Source organism: Glandiceps talaboti, chromosome 13 (assembly GCF_964340395.1).
Source record: "Glandiceps talaboti chromosome 13, keGlaTala1.1, whole genome shotgun sequence".
In the NCBI taxonomy this organism is placed as follows: domain Eukaryota; kingdom Metazoa; phylum Hemichordata; class Enteropneusta; family Spengelidae; genus Glandiceps; species Glandiceps talaboti.
The window spans coordinates 10,654,579-10,678,097 of NC_135561.1; the positions used below are offsets into that span (position 1 = coordinate 10,654,579).

Here is a 23,519-nt window from a genome sequence, read left to right on the forward strand (position 1 = left end):
CGGAATGGTGGCAATGTTGTGCACGTAAGGTCGTTTTCTATGGCTTTGTTTTGTGCTTTTATAAGCTTACATCAAGTTACATGTAATTATAATAAATTGTAATTTATTATTGTTATGTCAATGATCCATTAGGAATTTATCTATAGCTAGCTGTCAACAAAATAAAAAAGTGTACGAAATGCTATATTATTGAAAACATACAAAGACATGTAATAAGGAAATTAAGAGATAAAAAGCAAAAAATACAGTTTACAAGGACAACCTAGTGATTTCAATTCCTACAAAGGGTAAAAAAAAAATAGCGATAAAAAGGCAGATGGACAGAAAAACGATAAACGTACGCTTACGGTACCACTGCGAACGGTATCGATACACAAACAACACAAGGATAAACGAAAGCATTTCACGAACATGTTCCTAGGGGCGTCCTGAGCTTGGAGGTTTCCGGCCTTGAGGAGTGTCCTGCGCCCGGAGGTATGCTGTAAGACTTGCATAAGGGGTCAAGAACATAGAGGTCAGCCATTTCGGTCGGGTTATGAGACATTGTAAACGACATACATACATGCATTGTATCTTGTTCTTAGTGGTGTGTGTAGATGAGGTGACCGCAGCCTACACAATCATTTGACTCAAAAGCTATCTGATCACGATAATGGAAGCAACAGTCGAGCAAGTAGAACAACAGTTTCAAAGGTACGTAGAAACCATTGGCACCACTGTCAACGCTGACATGGATTTGAGTTATGGGAGACCGGAATTATCGATTGATGATGCAAAAAAACTCTTCAACAAGCTGACTGGTCTCTCCGTCGTTGAAATCAAGGAATTTGACAGCTTCTGGGACCGTAATTTTTATATTTCCTCCACCAAGAACCAGAATTCCCTTCACCGTGTTATGAAAGTTCTGAATGCTACTGATTCGGCTAATCTACCCTTTATTCAGGGGATTATCCAAACTTTGCTATATTTAGGTGATAAGGGCATTACGTGTCCAAAACCAGTAAAACTAATGGACGGTGAATATATCTCATGTCAGCAGCTGACAGGTAGGTTGATAACCTACACTAGTAGAAAAAATAGTACAGTTTACGACACTTTCCGTACTATAGTTCAGATTGAGTTCAATTCTGTACTTTTATGCTGATGAGGTGGACGTTTCTGTACTTTCCCATTAGCGCCTGTCTAATCGGATTATACTCGATCTGAAAAATAGTTCAGATTGCGAGTCGGAAGTGATTTGAATACATTTGCATTTAGTTCAGAATATATTCATGAGTTCACCCCGATAACCGGGCAGTAAACAAATGAATATTCAAATCTACCGTGCTTGCAATCAATACGTACATAAACGCTATACGTGTAGCTAGTGTATTCGATACATATGTATGTATATAAGCAGGCTTATGATATGAACTACATGGTTAGGACGTACGTAGATTGTAATATCACAGGGCTCATTTTGAAATAAATGTTCGTAGTACGCCTTTTCATTATGCACTACATACCGCCACCACTAAACGTGTTTCACATTTCTACGCGTTTGATGCATAGTAATACAGATTTAGATGACATGACAATCGTTTCCAATAATAGTTTAAAATTGGGCCACAAATATTGCTAGTGTATGGAGCTTCTTAACAAACCTGACCGGCCAATAGCGTCAACAAACTCACAGTAGAGACGTGCTGACAGATTTGAGTCTGTGGACATTATTTCTAGCTAAGTAAAATTGAGTGACTATTGGGAATATTATATGGCATCCATGTCGTCCATGTCGTCTATAGTTTCTGACTGACCGTGTTATGTACAACGTAACGCTGAACGAAATACGGTCCATCAGGAATTAACTAGACTAACCTCTATGGGAATAGTATTCTTGTCCATGTGTCGTTTATAGAACAATTAAGTGTTAGGGTGTGATCTTCACAGTAATAAACAAGCCTTTAGAAGAACAACAGGTATTCACGCCTCAAATATCTTGGGCATCATCCAAATTACGATCATGAGCACCAAAGTAAAGGAAATACTTAATGACGTTCGGCATGCAGAACCCCCCCCCCCCCCCCCGGGCCCGTACCTATGGGTACATGCCCGGCATCCATGTAACTGTTATATCACTCTACGTGACGATTCTGAGGGCCCTCATCTCTTATTCTCTTGTTTTATTTCAATTATACTCATAACTCCTGTTTTTATAGTATAACTGTACAATTGGCTTCGATCAGTGCATTCCAGATTTTCATGAGTCATGAGTGCACATTGCACAGATATCTGCAGAATACTTAAAAGGATTATGGGTAATGTATGCATATGCGGGAAAAACAAACTGCTGTAAGGAGCATAGTCTCGCTGCCAGACTCGAGACTATCGTCCCTAATCTGTTTACCGAGCGGCGCAGCCGCGAGAATAGAGGGGGACTGGTCCCGCTCTTCTCGCGGCTGCGCCGCTCGGTAAACAGATTAGGGACGATAGTCTCGAGTCTGGCAGCGAGACTATAAGGAGCACTGACTTTGCCCTCATATCTTCATCCCATTTTGCACTGAAGAAGTTTCACATGGCTCTCATATTTCATATATACTCTTTCTAAATATATGGTGATGCAACATGAGTAAAAATAACTGGGGTTAACTAAGTTTGGTAGTCAATATAGCAGGTTTACCATCAAACTGACGCAAAATTTGTTTCAAATTTGTCTAGTAAAAACCGTTGGCCCAGTTGTCGATTAGGCTTACAAGTTACACAAAGCATGATAAGACACTGTGAATGGTGCAAATAAACAACGTGCGAAATGCCAAATACCAAATGCAAACAATACAAGCGAACAAAAGGGCCTGTATGCACTCTAATAGCCCGATATTTTGCCTAAAATCAGGCTCACATGTGCGAACGGTGTGTTTTTGACGTACCTAGTAGGCAGTGATGTAGATAATAGCCGGTTACCGGTCACAACGCCCAGCTATAACTTATAAGTATAACAGTTGTGGGACCGGCTTAGGAAAGTACTCAAACCTGACGATCATTGAACAAATTCTAAGGTTGGAAAATTAAATATGAGTTGCCCGGGAGTTCTAATAGCAAGTAAAATACCCAAAGTGTAAACAAAAAGATAAATTAATTCATAATTATTTGGAAAACATTAGACGATTACGCAGTAAAACAAGACTGGCCACGCTATCGCTAGCGAAAGCCTTCGAACTAGTTTCATAACGACCGGACGTTGAAGGAAGCGCGAAGCGAAGTGTGAGGTCAATGTGACGTCTCATGATGATGTATGATGCATCAACATGACGTTTACGTAGAGTTGCACTAAATGTTTTCTAAACTTCAGTGGAAAGAATTTTTGTCGATCAGACACTGACTATGTTTAAATTCTTAAAACATCTGAGAAAACTGAAGAGGGGAAGCAAAATGTGACACTGACAGACAAGCCAGACGTACGGCACATGTACAGAAGGCGAGGCACACCCTCTGATGCAAACTGGACAATTATCGTGCGTGTCACGTATAAGGCATCAGATGTAATACATGTAGCTAACCAAATATTCTTGTACTGCAGTCTTTCTTGTAACAGGTATTGGAAATTGTCAGAAACCTGATGATTTTATGACTGAATAAGTTTCGATACGGAGACGAGAGAGAGAGGGGAGACGGAGAGAGAGAGAGAGAGAGAGAGAGAGAGAGAGAGAGAGAGAGAGAGAGAGAGAGAGAGAGAGAGAGAGAGAGAGAGAGAGAGAGAGAGAGAGAGAGAGAGAGAGAGAGAGAGAGAGAGAGAGAGAGAGAGAGAGAGAGAGAGCGGAGACCAAACTAGAGTCGGTACTCACCCCACCACGACATATGCATTTTTGTGATTTTGAAACGATAAAGAATGTTAATATGGATATTGGGACGATTGGAAATCGGACGATGTGAATCGTAATCGAATATCTCAGACCATCCACAATATATGTCGTGTTGACTTAGGCGATCCCAGAAACCATTCTTAGTTTACCCCTTTCACATATATTATCAACCATGCTAATGTTTTGAAACAAATCTCGATTAACAGGTAATTTAGCGCTTGAAAGATGGCGACGTCCATACCCCCCCCCCCGGCTGCACATATTTTAATATGCAATTATACATTACCCCCTCCCCATACACGTCAGAGAAGTACAGTATGGTACACTATATGACACACTGTAAGCTAACAGTGGAAATCAACTTCAGTGTCCATACATATCAGACATAGAGATTTCTTTACAAATGGATGTGGGCTCATTGGGCTGTAACCTGTACTTGGAAAAACTTAACCAGCAGAGTTTTCTTTTTGAATCCTATGTCTTGACAGAAACGGCACCCCCCTTCGATAACTAGTGGGGAGGGTGTGTCCCCCTCCCACAGTAGGCAATTGTTTGAAAAATAAGGACATGTAGGAGGCCATTTAGCGGCATAATATTTCAAACCATACACATTATTGGAAGCCATAAAGTACTTGAAAATTGTCTTCAATACCCAAATTGTACTCTCATTAAATTATTTTACAACTGTATTACCTACGCTTTAACTAATACATAGATATTTTGGCAGACACACACATTCGTTTGGCCATTGGCTGCCTAATAATTAAATGTGTGGTAGGTAAATGAAGTGAACAATTTTGCAAAGTACAAGGTAAACGATTGCTCCTGTGGTTTGAATGTTCAACAAAGTCTCCACACAGAGAGATAGAGCAAGAGAGAAGGAGACATACGGCGACGAGAGAGAGAGAGAGAGAGAGAGAGAGAGAGAGAGAGAGAGAGAGAGAGAGAGAGAGAGAGAGAGAGAGAGAGAGAGAGAGAGAGAGAGAGAGAGAGAGAGAGAGAGAGAGAGAGAGAGAGAGAGAGGCATACACTTATACAAATGTAAATTTACTTGGTAAACAACTGCTCCTGAGGTTTAATTTTGGTTCAAATCATGAGCAGAATATTCGGGGGCCCTTTCAGACCATCACAATTGTCATGCCCCCCTCCCTTTGAACCTCAATTTTGTTCATGCCCCCCCCCGTAAATTCTGACTCCAGCATAATTTCAAGTTTATTCCGAGCTCGGTATTACAGGCATTCGACTAGAGTCTTTATACCTCAAAGATATACAACAGTCCATTTCTGTACAAGGCATATCAGAAACCAAACATTTGCAGTGTGGAGTGTCACAAAACCCTGTGCTTGGTCCACTCTTACACGCGTATGCTGTCTATACACATCACCACTTGGAAAGCTAATCCGACATCAAAATCTCAATATGCAACAACATGCAGACGACAACCAGATTTACCAATATATTTCCCCAATCACATACGTCAACTACAGTAACTAAGATGGAAACTGTTGCACATGATATTAAACGACCCAAAATAAGCTAGTTTAATGATGGCAAAACCGAGGTCCTCCTTATCACGTCTCAGTTCAACAGGCTTCCTCGTCTCATGAACCACATCAACATGGGATCGTCTTCTGTGCAGTTAGTGGATTCAGCATGTACCATTTGTGTAACAATTGATGACCGTTATAACCTCAAGAAGCACATCTCGTTGACATGTAGATCAGTTCTTTTTCACCCCCGAACAATAGGTCGCATCATTGACAGTGGAGGGGGCCCCTCCACTGTCTATGGTCGCATACGCCAGTATCTTACAAACGGAGTTTGTCAGAACCTTGGTCATGCACTTATATCATCGATACCTGACTACTGAATGGCCCTTCTGTATGGGCTGCCAGCTAAAAACATTGTCCCTCTTGAACATGCCCAAAATACAGCAGCTAGGATTGTGTCAGGTACAAAGAAAACAGATGACGTCACATCGGTTCTTTCAATAACACAGTTTAGTTAGAAATCACACTGGCGTCAAGTGCAGTTACATAATATACCAGTAGGTAGGGCCTACATGTACATGTAGTCTCAGGTCACTACATTGTGGTCTGAGATGTAGTTTACACCACTATGACCTAAGAACTTGAACCAGGGCTGAGGAGAAGTGGTCTGAGGTTAAAGTTTTGCAGCTCTCGTTCAGCAATCTCAAAACATTTCAGCCTACTTCCCGTAATGAACACTTGTCAAGCATTTTTGTAGCTCCCATACTCAAAGACTACATATATGTTTATATACGACTCAAAATATAACACTGAAATTTACTTTGAACACGTTCAGTTTCAGTAGACCTATTAAAACCCAAAATCTCCACTGTATAATTTAATATCGGTAATAGTTTACAGTCAAAAACTTTTAAATTTAGTTTTGACTAGGAGGTCCCCAAGTTTTGCAAGTTGACTCATGACCGCAATCATTGCTTTACTCGCTTGAGCTGCAAGCGCTAAATACCATAGACCACTGCTTGACATAATCACGCCTAGATATTCATAAAAAGCGAACAACGTCGAGTTTATGACCACCAATAACCACTTTTCAATTTTCTTAAGAATTTCATCTCTTAGTAAATACAATAATTTTAGTTTTGACATACATGTAATTTACTTTCAAAAGACAATGTTAGAAACCCCTACCCCATTGATTCCTGTGGGAACATGCCTTTCGTGAAGAAAAAATGGTTACATAACATGTCTACAAGAATTGTTGGAGAATGTCTATGTAGAATGCCACACTGATCCCATATCCACACCTTGAGTTTTATTTTTATTGTTCTTCAATGATCTCCTTCAAAGTAATAGTCTGGATGCCAATATGGTTTCTAACTAAACCACGTCTAGCCAAAAGCCCCTCAAATAGCACAAAAAGTTGTTCACCCAATCAGTGAAACCTAAATGTTTTGGTGATGTAAACAGTATATAAGTAGCATCATGGGCTGACAAATATACCACATTTGAACATTACTGTCCCAATAAACACTAACTTTATGAGGGACTGTGTTATTGGTTAGAGTTTTGTGATTTATTAACAAAGACATGATGTTAATGACTGTGTGGGTGGCTGTAAATGAATTTTAAATCGCATCTCATGCATTTCAAGACTTCTAGAGTAACGACTCTGACTATACTTTGAGTGGAGGTATAAATGGTAATGATACAGTATAGGAACTAGACTATCAAAGTAATTACCTTGTCCAAAAGACTACAGTCGGATATTAATCTCACCATTAATGCCTGAATTTATGTCTATCAAGGTGGATCTGATAAGATCATGGAAATCGAGAAACTTTCATCACTTTGGACTTGAGCATTGAATACATTTGTGAAGTACTCAGACCATGATTCATGTTTTTTTTTAGAGATTAATTCCACTAGATCGTCCACTAAATCGTCCACGAAAACAAATACATTTTATCATTCCACCATGTCACTCAACAACGCGCATCGAATTCTATCACTTGAATTTCCGTTATTTAGTCGTCTGAAGATCGTATCGGCCTCCGTACCATAACTTGTGTACTTTGTGTAAATACAGCTCTACTTCTCAGTATTGAGCACTTTTCCTTCAGTTTATGACTTACCTCTTATATATATATATATATATATATATATATATATATATATATATATATATATATATATATATATATATATATATATATATATATATATATATATATATATATATATTACCATTGCTCGGTTGACGGCAACGCGGTCAAAGATATCGGGTTCTTTGCACAATACACGTGTATATAGAAATGATGTCCCTTAAATTTCCCCTCTTTTCATTCTTGCTCTTTTCAACTACAATATAGATTTTGATAATTTCCATAGGTCTCACGAGATATACTCTTCAAGGAAAAACAAGTTCGTGTCGGGGTTTGACACGAGAATAGTCTGTGCTTGGAGTAATTATACTGTCAGTATAATTTCTCAAAGGTATGTGTTATCGTGGAAGTTTAAACATTATTTATACTTTAATGGTGTTATAGATTTTGACCCAAGCTATGCATGCCACGGTCACAAGCTATATTGCGTCAGATCGATTTGCCAAACAAGTTTGCCAGAATTAACGCATCCCATCAAACCATGGACCCTCCACAAAGGTGGAGTGTCTATGGTCAAACAAATGACAGGTCGCAGAAACTATGGTCATGGAAGTATGAACGTCGTTTATACTTGTACGCCGTGACATACAATGAGCGCAGTGCCATGATTGACCGGATTATTCAGTGTCGACAATCCCAGTTAATATAATCCCAAAGGCAAACTTGTTTTATTTACCACCTTGCCAAGCAACACAGGGTGGTGGCGAGGCGAAGTTGTAATGTACTGTCGCTTTGATATTCACGATTTTGGAAAGGAAATAGATAACATCGGGTTAGATCTTGAGAGTAAATAAGAAGAAAAGAAGAGTTAATTTGAAATCAGTGATAAACGAGTTGTCTATTTTTAAGAAACTAAATATAAGGAAAGCTATGGGTCCTGATAACATATGTGGTAGGTTACTGAATGTCTATGCATCGCAGTTAGCTAGTGTTTCCAGTAGATTGTTCAATTGGTCGTACAATGATCATACGATATCAACCATTTGGAAAACATCTACCATCTGTCCGGTCCCTAAAAACTTCCAAGGCATCGTCCTGTAGCACTGACTTCCATTGTGATGAAATGCTTCGAGCGTATTTTACTTTGTCAAAACCCACAAAAACATTCACACCTTGACCCATACCAATTTACATATTAAAGTAATAGAGGTACTGATAATGCAACTCTCACATTACTTCACGATGCGTATACACATCTTGAAAAACCAAGTTCATTTGTAAGACTATTGGTTATTGATTTTTCATCAGTCGTTAACAGAAGTCAACCAAACATGATGGCTCATAAACTTAGTTATTTAAACGTTAACCCCAAACTCATCCTCTGGATAATGGATTTTCTTGTCAACCTTTCCCAGTTTGTTCGCTACCAAAAATTAAGTTCAGCCTTCCATTCAACATTTAGGGGTGCCTCACAGAGCACGATACTCTCACACAAACTATTTACACTTTACACAAATGACTGCTCATCAGGTACCGATACAAATCCACTTATCAAATATTCTGATAACTCTGCATTAGTTGACCTGTCAAATTCTGACCGTACTTATTTCGATGAAGTTGATAGGTTTGTTACTTGGTGTAAAGAAAACTACTTGGACGAAAGGTCGACTTTAGGAAGAACCCTAAAGTAGTGCCCGACCTTTTTATTGACAATGTTAAAGTTGAACAGGTGACTATATATATATATATATATATATATATATATATATATATATATATATATATATATATATATATATATATATATATATATATATATATATATATATATATATATATAGGAACAGTCTTGGATAATAAATCAAATGTTAAGGCCAACACAGATTTCATTAACAAGAAATGTCAATCTAGAGTTTACTGTCTACAACAATTGAGGGGCCTAAAATTTTGTAAATGCCAAGGTATTACAGACATTCTATCGGAGTTTTGAGTCGGTTTAACATTTTCTTTTTTGTGCTGGTTTGGTAGTCTAGGGACTAGCTACAAGAGTGTCTTGAACAAAATTGTAAATGTGTTTAGTAAAGTATTGAGTGAAAAGTAGACTAATTTGAATGAAATGTTTACATCTCGTGTACAAAACAAAGCTGGGAAAATGGTAAATGACAAAGGCCACATTATGTCCCAACACTTTGAACTCCTGCCATCAGGGAGACGATTTCGTGTCCCTAAATTCAGAACAGTCAGAACCAAATCAAGTTTTGTGCCCACTTCAACTAAATTTTAAACCAAACTAAATAATTCTATTTCAAAGACATCTGCTCTGCATTCCAGATTGGAAGAACCGCGTTTTTTTATTGTCTTTTTTAAGTTGATGACCATTTCTGGCAAGACTTCACTCACAATTTTCTCGATTTTACTGATTTTTCTTCTTTATTAAAAAGGTTTAGGGTCGGCACCGGATTTCTAGAATGGAAGCGTTTGGGGAGTTATGTGTGATTTATTTGTTGAGAAAGGTTCAAAGACAATAAATATCGCCATAAGGTGGCACTTGCCGTTCCAGTGAGGAACGACTAGTGCCACCACGGTAGTAATCGACAATTCGATGGACCACGGCCAAGTCCGCCATTCACAATTTTCAAATCACTTGAAATAAAGCAATCTGGCAAAACTCGCCCATGTGCATTTACAATCTTGTCGCAACTAATTCTAGTAGGTAAAACCATAGACCCTCCACCCTGTCTATGGTAAAACCTAGTCGCATTCATAACTTTCATCGAGGGTAAGGTAATTTTAGTCATCAACTTCTATAAAGTCCAAAATGAAACGATAAAACATGTACATTTTGGAAATTATCCCATGTATAATGCCAGATTATAAAGTGACAAAGAGTGGTTCATCTGAGTGGATAGCTTAACCTCTTGACGATTTATAAACAATGGGAAATAGGCAGCTATCTTGATGTTCATTTTAACCTATTTTCCCGGAGAATATTTTCAGAACTGGTATCCAAATTACCAAGATCACGTTTTTCATATTTACTGATATGCCGCTTTAGTTATGGCCGGTTTTGTGGGATGTTTTGCGTGCACAATGTAAACCACAGACAAGGCATGTAAACTTCTACTTGCAAACCCGTCTATTTCAGGCTTGGCCTCTTACCACTCTTGGAGGAATTGTACTGACTCCTCCAAGACCACGTCTGACACAGTGGCCTGAAACCCATAGTCTATCGCGAGTATATTGTCTACCCTTCAAGAGACACACATTCTCTGCCAGTCACCCTTTTAAAAATACGCTTGTTAAACGTCTGCTCCTGGAGTTAAATTTGGTTCAACTCATGAGCAAAATATTTGTACGTGACTCCGGGCCCCTTTCAGACAATCCGAATTTTCACGCACGTCCCAATTCGTTTTTTTCCCGTGACAACAATTTTTCTCCTGAGCCTCCCCCTACCCTAATCTAGTTCCTGACGACCGTATTCCAATTTTACACTACATCTTTACATATTACGTATAGTCAATGTCATTACTCTCGTTGCCGATGTGTTGGCAATTATATACATGTATATATATAATATCCATAATCACAACATATTTCCTGCTCAAAGAAGAACTGTTTCAGCTTATTCCATTTCGATATAAACAGACAGAGAGTCCAGGGATAAAATACCCATGTACTACTCCTTATATTACTGGCTAGGTAATGTCAACCGTAAAATAATCCAAGCACCAGCGTCCCTAAAATCCGTGAAACAGTGTCGATATTACAGTATTTTGCTGACACTTATTACTTTCTGTAACTGGTCTATATTTGTGATATCATGGTAAATATGCTTGGAATTTATGGCCTAACAAACCAGACATTACGTAGATTTGAATATTGAAGAAAATCAAAAACAAAAACAAGGCCATGGCCATGGCCGGTCAGGTACTGATATTAGTACTTTAGACATCAGTGGGGGTCACACTTGGTCATTGAAACTATATTGACCGACCAAAATTCTAAACATCACGGATAAATAATTTCATATCGAAATGTATGTACGGAGATTCAGGTTTTTAGACCACGTGGCTTTGACATGACATCATCAGCTAAATTTGCAATACGAAAGTAACGTAAAACATGGATGTATCTAGTAGGGAGCAAAGTCCGCATGTCTGTATGGATGTTTGAAGATTTACTATCGGTATATGGGAGGCATAGAGGGAAATATTTGAATAGCGTTATTTAACGTTACATAATTCATAACTGACTACTAAACTACCGTCAAGAGGATTGTTTTTGCTTCCATTTATCTGTATTATTTTTTTTTAAAGGCAGTGATGGTGACTGCCAATGCCGGTAGTGAAAATATGGCCCGCACATTCTGAAGATTTTTGTATCATACAAGTTCAATGTTGTAGCTGAGAATGTGATTTATATTTATAACTCAGTAGAATGGGTACCGGTACTGATGCGAGGGATGTGAACCAACCTTTGTGTTGCGTGCTTTTTAATATCACCGTGTGTGTGTGTGTGTGTGTGTGTGTGTGTTGTTTGTTTGTTTGTTTGTTTGTTTGTTTGTAATGTAGATTCGTCGTTGATATACTGCTACTAGATCAGACCGTGGGTTATACTTCCATGATCAGAACATGACCAGACACAACTCTCCACGGCACCATTTTGGTTTTGCAACTTTGATTACTTTGTTTTGAATAGCTTTTGTCAAGTTCTTGACTTTCCTGATATGACAATAAAGCAAGGGCGGTGAAATATTATTATAGTAGTCCTTCAAAAAACAAGACAATTTTGAAACTTTTAGTGGAAAATGTTAGTGAAGACACAGTTTACCCGCATAAATTAACTAACAAAAGACAAAAGAAATGTACACATGGTTCATTTTCTAGGTGTCGACCTCATGAATATGCACCAAGATTTAGAACCGAGTCAGCTTTAAATGCGTTCACACCTCCAAATCTGGTCTGGACAATATTGTCTGGGCTTAGTCACCCTTTTATGCGGACTACAGAGCGGCCCTGGTGCGGACTATTTCTGCCACCTATTAATGCCTGAAAGTCAAGTGGCATATGCTGAGGTTGTGTACAACCAGCAACCCATAACATTTTAGCAATCTACAGTTCTACCTCAGTATGGCTATTAGCCATGCTAGGTAGTTACTATAATGATTAATATAATGGTTGTCTTGGTAAAAGTTGTCGACCCCCCCCCCCCAAAAAAAAAGAAGAAAAAAAAAGAAAAAAAGAAAAAAAAAGATCAACAAAACATTCTATGATATTGAAAGCGCTCCTGGCATGTAATTCCATAGAACAGTTTCCTGTAGGGAATGGCAGCGATTTCATTCAAACTCAAAGACAGAGATGTTGCTAACCAACGTGAACAGCCATAAAAAATTGTATGTGAATGAGTATGACTCTGAGATCCCGCTAACGGTTTCATTGTTGTCGGTCTAACCAGAGACACTGGAGAACTTCACTGTCTATGATCTAATCGTATTGCTCAGTGTGAAAACCGTGCAAAGCGTTACTATTTTGGCGTTGTATTTTCGCACATTTTTGGTTCACAAGGGTCCAATAATTTAAGCTTGAGTTAGGAAATAGGCCTATTAAAAAAATTGTGTTGTTCCGATTAGGCAAAATAAATAAATAGGTGGGGTAGGTAGATTTATTTTTATTCATGTGCGAGTGTCTAATTCTGGTTTTCCATTTTTTCCAAATGATCTCTGTGTTATTGGCTTCTTTCCATTAGATGTACAACCATTACAGATTGGAGGAACAGTTTTATATTGTCTTTTTAAGTTGATGTCAGTTTCTGCATCCACTATGTCTCGTGAGACTTCACAATTGTTGCGATTTTGTTAGTTTTTCAAGAACACGTAAAAAAAAAGTTAAGGGTCGGCAGTGAAAAACTAGGTGGGTCGGGTAACAGAAACCAAACAGTTATTTTTTAGGCCTAAGGCATAACGTAGCATATAAATCTACCCAACCTGCGCGAGCAAGATCTGCATCGGTCAATGTAATATTTACATGGTCTATTACAATTTGGTAAAGTGTACCATTGTATATGCTTGTGCGAGACGTAAAAAACATCATGCCGTCTAATTGTACGAAACGATTTAGTCACTATGGTTTTGAAGTCAGTGAGATAATGTTTGTGAAGTACCCGGTATCGTGATGTTATCGCTTGTATAGAAAAACCATCACTGAGGCAAAATCTCACTTTTATCATCATTCATTTTTTAAAGTCTTCAATCATGCCAATTAAAAATATGGATACTGCAGTCATTTATGTGACTTTTTTTCCAAAAATGTTTATCGTGCATCTCGATTATATTTTTTTTCGTCTTCGTAACATCTTTTTTTTTATTGTGCCAAAAGTAGTAGCTACCACATATAGAACAGTGGAAAAATACCGAATGAGACTCAGAAATGTAAAATCATTTACTTCAATGTCCAAATCAAATGCGGACATCAGAAAATGATGCATGCACGTTGTGATGGACTCGTGATTAGCTCTAGTCCAGATGCCAATTGGTATCTAACTAAACCATAGACAATAGAGAGGGTCCTCTCTATTTTCTATGACTAAACCAAGTTTAGTGAGTGGAGGTGTAAATGGTAACGATACTGTTTAGGAACACGGTGATAGGAACTAGACGAGATTAGCACTGACAACACACGCTCCGCGAACTCCAGCAAAGAGGCCTGGTGGGGTATATAGAGACTTGTCAGAGTTGTCGGAGCTACTGTTCATGTACATATAAGTTCCACGTATTCTCAATTTATTTCGTACTGGATAGAAAACAGTCAGTATAGTCCTTGTGTTCTCCAGTGTATAGCCGATGGATTGGATAGTGAGAGTCATGATATGTGTGATACATTGTAGTTTATACACCAGAACTGAATTTTAGACTGATCCCGTCGGCATCTTCAGAGAAAGCATCAAGCGGGTACCACAATAAACTGAAAACGTAACGACTATAAGCATAACTATAAGTTTTAATTTACATGGAACTACGGTCATATTTGATAAGCTTATCCCCCACTTCCACATATGGTCTCATACCCCTTGGTCAGCGAAAAGCCAATCATGTTCATGTCCGGACATACGAGTTATAAATGGGGCGGTCATATGGGTTAAGTTAGGGTGGAATATAATATATGGAAAAAGTCTGATTGATACTGGCTGTGATGGGTAGTAGAGCATTTTTTAATTGTCAAAAACAGGGTTGGGGGCCGAATGATATGATTCAAAACGTCATGACTTTCTGGTATATCTTTGTTGTCATGGTGTGTTTCCAGTTGAGGATGGCTGTCTTTGACTGGCTACAACAGTAAGTGACTGATTTTGAAAGCAAAGAAAGTGGAAGAACATTGGTGTTAGTTAAAAAACTATTGTTATTAAAGATATACAAGTAAACGCAGCAAAACAATTGAGAGTCGGTACGGAAAGGAACAGATGACCACAGGAAGGTGTTCAGCTGTTCTTCATTGTTCTTTGCAATTTGACGACCGGGCGATCACATACTAGTAGTTGTCAGTGTTTTCGCTAAAGCAAAATACACGGAGATGGTTCAAAATCACTTGACTATCATTTCACTCTTATTTAAATCTACAAATATCTCATTAATATTTTCTCCCAGCTTACTTCAAACTATATGACATTTTCCATGAAAAAAAGGTGCGTATCTGGAGCAAAGAAGTGTTTCAGATATCAGAGTGTTCACGTTTGCGTGACCAAGACATAGACATAGACTGGCAAGCGACGCCATGAATTGTGATCGAATCCCAGGGTCGGATCGGTTGTAGATCAGTGTTCATGATAATTCATTTGCGTGTTCAATTACTAAGTCATCGATGTAGGGTTATAAATTCAGTGACTACACCATCAACAAAGTTACTTCTTACTATAAATCATGTTGAAAAAGACCCTAGGAAAATGTCTAAGCAACAATGACGGGTGTTACTTTTTTGCAGTGTTTATCCAAATAGTAATCGTCGAATAACGTGACCCTGGCTGAAAACTGCGACAGTGAGTGTACCATAAATTCCCAAAACAGACTGACCAGAACAGACATATTGACACACAAAAAGTGTGCAAGTTTACATCTTGTGACAGGTTTGGTTGGGGTCACCTCCATCGGCTAATGGTCGAAATCGTCATTGTAAAATATTTTTAATTACCCTCAACTACAAATCAGCGTATCGTTGACGATCATTTCAATCGTAAGTGTTTAGAACTGATTCAGAAGTAAAACGTAGAATTATTAATGACAATGGTATGCAAAGTTTTGTTGTTTAACAATCATCAGCGATTTGGCATGTTTGCACAAACCACAGATACTTGTTAGTGCATACACTTTTGATACTTCTATTCTATAAGGTAAAGGCTAAATTTAAAAAGACATGATCCCAGTATTAACTTTTTTGTTGCGGCTATATTTCCTAAGTGAGGTGTGCCAAAGAAAGTTTTCCCATGATACTTTGCGCCAGTGCGACTTTTTGACATTGTACGTTCGATGTTCCCAATGAGTAAATGGAATTTTATCGAGAAGTCTATTCATATTTGTTTATGACAGCAAGATATTTTCAATTTTCTGTTTTTGGTCATTTTTGGGGTCAAAAACTGTCATTTGTTTTGTAAATAAAAGAATTCAAAGTAAAAATGAATGACAGCCGCAAAACTAATCGATTGAATGGGCTGACATTTGGTGTGCAGGTATGTTAGAGTATCTGGATGAAGAATTCTTCAAGAAAATTTGAAGATGACATTGATATGCAAATACGTCTAAAACGTGCTGTGTAGTATCATATTATAGCCATGTTATTTTACAATACTCGTGAGAAAGTAGAATTTATTGGTGAAGTAAAGTTGCTCATACACCTAAGAAAATTTGACTACACTTGAATACATAATGAGCAAATGAAATGATCACAACAATCACATATCTTTGTAATGTTATGACTATACAAGATCTAATACAGGGACGAATGGGGTACTTATCAAATAATGCCCTCCGGAACTCAGAAATAAATGTAGATGCGCTGTACCATGCAGTTACGATCAGCGGTTTTGAACTATGGAGGTAGGAAGGAAGGAGGTAGGAAGGATTATAGTCCTACCACCATTTCTGAACAAAATCGTTGTCCTTGAATTGGAATGGTATGCTTTTAATACAAAAGTTGCACAAACATATGTTCTTGCTTTCAAAAGTTTTAGAATTAACACCATGATTTCACCGTCGCCCATACTGAGGTTTTCCTGCATCTATTGCTATGGATTTTGTTGGTGGGACTTTGCTGTACTGTATGAACACTTGTTCAGACTCAGGCCACTAAAACACAATTGCAAAAAAAAACCGTAAAGACACGAAGTATCGTTTTGCACAACGTTCGGCTTGAAGCAGGTTTGAAGGGTAACCATGCACGACAGAGAAGATGGGTTTAGAGCCCCATTTACACCTAAAACAAAAAGCGATTCTAGTCTGTTCCTATTGGTCTGAGGTTCAGATCAAAGTGCCGCATTCATCCACAACATAAAAAATCATAGACCCTACACGACTGGCGTTTGTAAAAGTCAGTTTTAAACCATAATTACTACACCTCTTTATCTTCTCGGCAAGAACATGCAGTGCTGCAATCCAACGTGAGGACCTCTCACCAACTTTCAGATCACTTCACATTGGGAACGTTGGTGAGAGTTCTACTAATATAATTCAGACTGAGGCAAAAAATATAGCCTTTCTGAGTTGAAATCCGAGGTTTAAATCCTGATATCTGAAAATTCCCAATCAACCCAGATTACATTGAATAAAAAATAAGTCTAACAAACAATTTATGATTTTTCGGTCCCGAAACTTGCTATTATCCATACACTGTATACAAAGCTAAATACACGGTGATTGGTGTATCGCACTCCTTGACTGAGTGGGTCGGAAAAAAAATAGGTAGACTCACTTGTCATAAATCGATTTATAAATCCACAAAGGCACTGTGACAACTAAAGCAGTCCCTTTACAGACCATTTTTCTTTAGAAATAAATAGGCTAAAACAATACTGAATGACAGGCAGTCCAAGGTATGCGAAACCATAAGCGAGCGCGTACTCACGATGCTAGATTAACACACTATTTTACCTGCGCATTGAAGACGCACAGTAAAAAGACCAGTTTTCAACATTAATGCAGGAAATACAAAGCTAACAATTCAAAATTGTATAAAATGTAAGAAAACAAAAAACAGGCGACAGTCAGAGCATGCATGAACTTCGATTTACAATACCATTATTAAGTTCTTGCATTTTGGGGCTAATGAAGTCATAGAGACTAGAGTGGGCGAGTTTCATCACAGTTAGTATAATCAATGGCACCGTGATAATTCTGACTTTCACTTGAAACTGGACCAGAACAGTCTAGGTCGGACGAGTCGTCATCATCAATTCAAAGGCGACGTAACCAAATATACACCGTGAATTCATCTTAGATCGCACCGAGTTGAACAACAATCATGTCTGTCATTGTAGAATGTAGACCTTTACGCTGTTTGACCGACTATTGAAGTATAACCCACATAGGTGATATTTCATTGACCTACATGGAAATGCTTGTAAATACTTTTTGCAAGTAGTAGTAGCTCAGACCACTCTAGTATTTTAGTGGTCTGAGGTAGTAGTAAGAGTTTTTGCTAACGTTTACATGCTAGCGTAGTTGTACATGTACGTATACATGTCAGTTCGTATGTACATGTACATTAAATGTAGCTCTCATCATATCATACACTGTACATGTGTGTAACCCTTTTCTTTTGCACCCTCCCCCTCCGCCTTCATGTGGTCAAACACAGACAACTAACTAACTAAATAGTGTTACTGTTAGTTTTCTGTGGGTCAAACAATTAGTGTACACGCCTTGAATCACATGCAGGCGAGATAGATTTGAATATTCATTTGTTTACTGCCCGGTTATGGGGGTGAACTCATGAATATATTCTGAACTAAATGCAAATGTATTCAAATCACTTCCGACTCGCAATCTGAACTATTTTTCAGATCGAGTATAATCCGATTAGACAGGCGCTAATGGGAAAGTACAGAAACGTCCACCTCATCAGCATAAAAGTACAGAATTGAACTCAATCTGAACTATAGTACGGAAAGTGTCGTAAACTGTACTATTTTTTCTACTAGTGCTACTTAATGCAAACAATGCAAGGATACAAAGTGTAAAACTTGGACAGGGGCCGGAGATTTAGGCTAAAGTTGAGTTCTTGAATTAGGCACATTCGTACCAAGTTCTGCTATAATTTTATAATACAATTCTGATGTATATTGTAGGTTGAATTTGTCACTTCCGTCATCTCCAATTCAAAGTAAATGAATTTAGAGTGGTCAAAGTAGACCAAGTCTACCTGACATCCCTGGTTATATTATCGGAGATTCACATTCACCAAAAATATCGTGTTTAGGTTTGGAAATCTATACACGTTTTACTACATTCCAACCCGTTGCGTTAATTGCTTCCTAAACTTTCGTAAACACTCTGGCATGTTGCTTTAATGTACAAATAGTCCACGGCCAGGGGGCCAAAGCGTGGGTGAAGTCTCCGGTCAAGGTCATGCCGAGTCAAGCATATTGAATCACATGTACCTGTAACACATGATAAGGGATAGAAAAAACCCAAGTGTTTCAGGAACAGACAATTGTATAATTATGCAGAAAGAAAAACAACAAAACCTGAACTGTGTTACGAGTCACAGATCTAAATTATATCCATTAAGAATATTTTGGTAAATTTTCATTATGAACTCTAAATTGAATTCAAAAAGCATTTAAACTTCGCACATACAGTGACATTCCGTTGCGTAACAACATAGGTCTTCGACACCTCAACATTGGGTATTTCGGAATTGTTTGTACCAGATACGATTGAACTGTCAACAAGTTTTAATATGACATAATGTGTTAATTTTAGAACTTCATTATGTGACTTCATTGTTTTGTAGAAGTATATAGTTATAATATTACACAACTATTTTATGGTCTTTGAGATATGAACTTGTATTACTAATCTAGAGACGGTGATTGGATATTAGATCTCAGATGATGTCTTTCATAAGATTTAAGAATACGTCATACTCTAAGAATAGAGATTTGTGTAAACTTTGAAATGTATTTAAGTTGGATTTTTAGCCCATCTGATGAAGAACGGAGACGGAGATTGGTCATGTAATAAAATCAACCAAGTGGTTAGCTTGGCGTTCGTTGAACCAGATACGTATGTTTCGTTGTGAGTTCTACTCAACACAATCCAAGTCGGCACGGTACCTCGTAGAAGAGATGGTTTGAGAAGAAACTGGTTGGTGTTATGGCGTTTCAATGATGGGACATGACACGTTTGACACACACACAGACAGACACATAGACAGCTTCAACTCCGTCTTTATATAAAACACATCATGCCCCATGAAATTATTTAACAACCTGTTTTTGTTGCAAAATATCTAACACAAATAAAGACACATGTACGCATGCACGCACACACATGCAGATAGATAGATAGATAGATAGATAGATAGATAGATAGATAGATAGATAGATAGATAGATGTACATGTTTTAAGATAGTGTTGTCATAAATGCATAAAGATAATGTTATGAATATGAAAGAAAATGAATGATATTGACCACTTTAACTTTACTTGTTATTACTTATTCCTAGAAACACAGCACCATGCAATATATATGCAGACCTACATAGAAGGTTTACCAGTAAGGACATTAGATGATGCAATATCTCCATCCTTTGCCTACAGTGGAGGTGTTTTCCTTGGAAATATGGACAATGCACTAAAGGTAAATACAAGAGTTACATAGCAGAGCAGTGAAGGAATGTTTGTGTTTGTGTTGTTTTTACTGTCACTGTTAGAGTGCATGTTGAGACAAACTTGGAAGCTAATATATATCAATCTTTAATTTATGTAAACATTTCCGTTTGTATTAATTTAAAAAAAGAACCTCAATCTGTAACTTAACAATGAGTAACTGTGTCAGTTAGACCAAGGTGTTACATGGATTTCTCCAGTTTGATAATTTCTATGATGTTCATTTTTCTTAGCCATCTTATAAACACTTTCTGTTCAACCCTATACATTCACGCATTGTTTTATTGTACCTTTAATTGTTTTGTCTGATAGGATTTCTGCCACCAAGGATTTGAACATAAACGATCGATCTTTGGACTTGAAATGTTACCAAACTTCAAACATTACCTACACCTAGTTGAAGATGAAAACCAAAGACAGTTAGCAGCATCAGTCATCAAGTCATTTGAAGACAAAGTGATTCCAAATTACAAAAACCTTCAAAGAGGTAATAACATATCTTATAACACACCATTTTCATATAGCCTTCAGTGATTGGCTTAGATCGTATCACGTGGTATGGACTATTGACCCCAGTGACCTTAATTTACATATAGGGTACTAGTCACGTTCTATTTTCCCAAGAGCAATATTCATGTAACACGGAAGTCTTATCGGGTATTTCTTTATACCAAATATTCCATAGTCCTTCAATGTGAAAGGTATTTTGTTGTTGTACATAAAGTAACAAACTTTCTACTCACCTGTTCTTGCAATCTATTGAGTTATACCAATATGGACATGGCCCACGCTGTTCCACATTGTTTTTGGAATCCAAAATAAATGCTCATTTGCCATTCATATGGTCACTCAAACATTAATATCCAATTCTTATTTTCTGCATTCTATTTTCCTGTCAGGTGTTATACACGGAGATTTTAATCCAAATAATGTAATAGTTGAATCTATAGCTAACATCACCTCTCCTGCAAACTGCAGTTCTTCAGAGAAATATGGTATATCTGGTGTCATTGATTTTGGGGATACAGTATACTCCTGCTATGTATTTGAAGTTGCCATAGCAATGTGTCATTTTATGATGGCATGTCCTAGCAAGGATCGTGTATCAGTTGGTGAACAGTTTCAAGCTGGTTATGAATCCAAGTTTATCCTTAATGATTGTGAGAAGACACTGCTGGATGTGTGCATTGTAGGCCGGGCCGTGCAGGGTATAATAGTATGTATCAATGAACTCAAGAAACAACCAGATAATGAATATATCAAAGGTTTTCTTGGATTGGCATGGAAAATATTAATATTAATGGATAGCAAAGCAAAGTAAATGTATTATGACAAGACGGATTTTCAAGCCGTTATTGAACTAAATTATAACTTTTTAAAAACTGTTATTGTACTCAGTCACTACTTTTTTGAAAATGAAACTTCTTTAAAATAAACTAGCTAAGGTGCGAAACTAGTGAAAGTTTTTGTATTCAGTTAAGACTGTTATAACAAGAATTGAAATATTACAGCTAAATCACGAAGCCAACCTATTTTTATTAAGAAGCGTGAACCGTGTGTGTGTGTGTGGGGGGGGGGGGGGGTGAGTGCGTGTGCGAGTGTATGTGTATAAATACGTTATAGTAGTAAAAATCTACTCGGCTGACTCAACTGCAGTAAAACTGGGTGGAGATGTCACTGCTTTGGCTTCACTGGTTGACTTTCACTGCTTTGGCTTCACCGAATTGTCAGTGATGACATTGACTTTCATTGCTTTGGCTTCATTGAATTGTCGGTATTTTACATCACCTTCTATCAAACAGCTGCGGAGTAATATTTGTTTTAATTGTATCTCCAATCCTATATTTTCACTCTAAAAACACATTGGCGTTTGTTTTACTTTGATTTCATGACTCAGTGATGCACACAATTTTAGCTAAAATAATAAAGTGGTTTAAATTATTTAAACCACATAGAAATTAAAGGGAATGAAATTAAAGGGAATGGTAATAAAAAGAGATGAGTGGAAGTGCTTATTACCATCAGATAACGTCATGAATATTCATTGTTCATCCCATACATATGTATGCTTTCTAACTCCAAATCTGGACCCCTGCTTTAACAATGAATCTAAATTTGGTGTTTATTTTCTTGGTATTCTCGCAAAATTTATGAGATGCTAAATAATTAAACGACTCTTCAATCCCAAAGTTTATGAAAATAACTTACTTGAACTATCTCATGTAAGGAATTGTAATGGTAACCTATAGGGAGATTTGAAGATCAAACATTCAATCCTTCAAGTGAATTCGATTCCTGAGCTCCCTGTGATATTTCCAGAGATGTCGCATGCGCATTGCCAAAATATCTGTGTCCGTCTTCTATCGCCACATATTGAGATATTCCCCACTAACCTCTCCCCGTCATTCAGCATTGAATTTCAATATTACCGGCCGGTACCTTTACTTTCTCCCCTTGGCTACAGCTTGTTGAAATGCCTGTTGAAATATATGTTTTGCCCACTGATATACTGTTTACCCCCCCCCCCCCCTCCCATTGACCAAAGCAACAGTATACCCTCCCACTGAAAAATAATGTATTACACGAACATCTTTTCGCACGAACACGAACAGCTAGCTCCAGCTCCGTACGTTCGTTGTTGTAGTTGTCTCGGTTACTCTACCTCTTGCCGTTGATGGCATACCCCCACAATGCGTGCGCACAGTGATTTGATTTAGCTAGCTTAAGCTTACGGGTCATTTAAGGTCATACATTTATGACATTATCATTGTACCTTGTTCTGAGCATGGGAGTACATGTATAACCCCATGTTCTGAGTGCATGGTGTCTGTGCTTTCCTTAGCATTGATGAACGTAGGTATTACTACATTTAATGATCATTTGATTTCAATTTCCAAATCTATTTGATCACGATAATGGAAGCAATAGTCCAGCGAGTAGAAAAACAGTTTCAAAGATACGTAGAAGCCCTTGGCACCACTGTCAACGCTGATATGGATCTGAGTTATGGGAGACCGGAACTATCGATTGATGCTGCAAGAAAACTCTTCAACAACCTGACTGGACTCTCCGTCGATGAAATCAAGGAATTTGACAGCTTCTGGGACCGTAATTTCTACATTTCGTCTACAACCAACCAGCATTCCCTTCACCTTGTCATGAAAGTTCTAAGCGCAACTGATTCACTCAATTTACCATTCGTTCAAGGACTTAT

The 23,519-nt window shown here is 37.8% G+C and overlaps 1 protein-coding gene across 1 annotated transcript; it reads left to right on the top strand.

Annotated features, from left to right (window-relative positions):
- The first annotated feature begins 652 nt into the window (after nt 1-652).
- On the top strand, nt 653-21,626 carry LOC144444223 (hydroxylysine kinase-like). Its single transcript, XM_078133638.1, has 4 exons — nt 653-1,046; nt 20,143-20,276; nt 20,618-20,792; nt 21,205-21,626. Exons 1-4 carry the CDS (start codon nt 653-655, stop codon nt 21,624-21,626), a joined length of 1,125 nt encoding a protein of 374 aa, XP_077989764.1.
- The last annotated feature ends 1,893 nt before the right edge of the window (nt 21,627-23,519 follow it).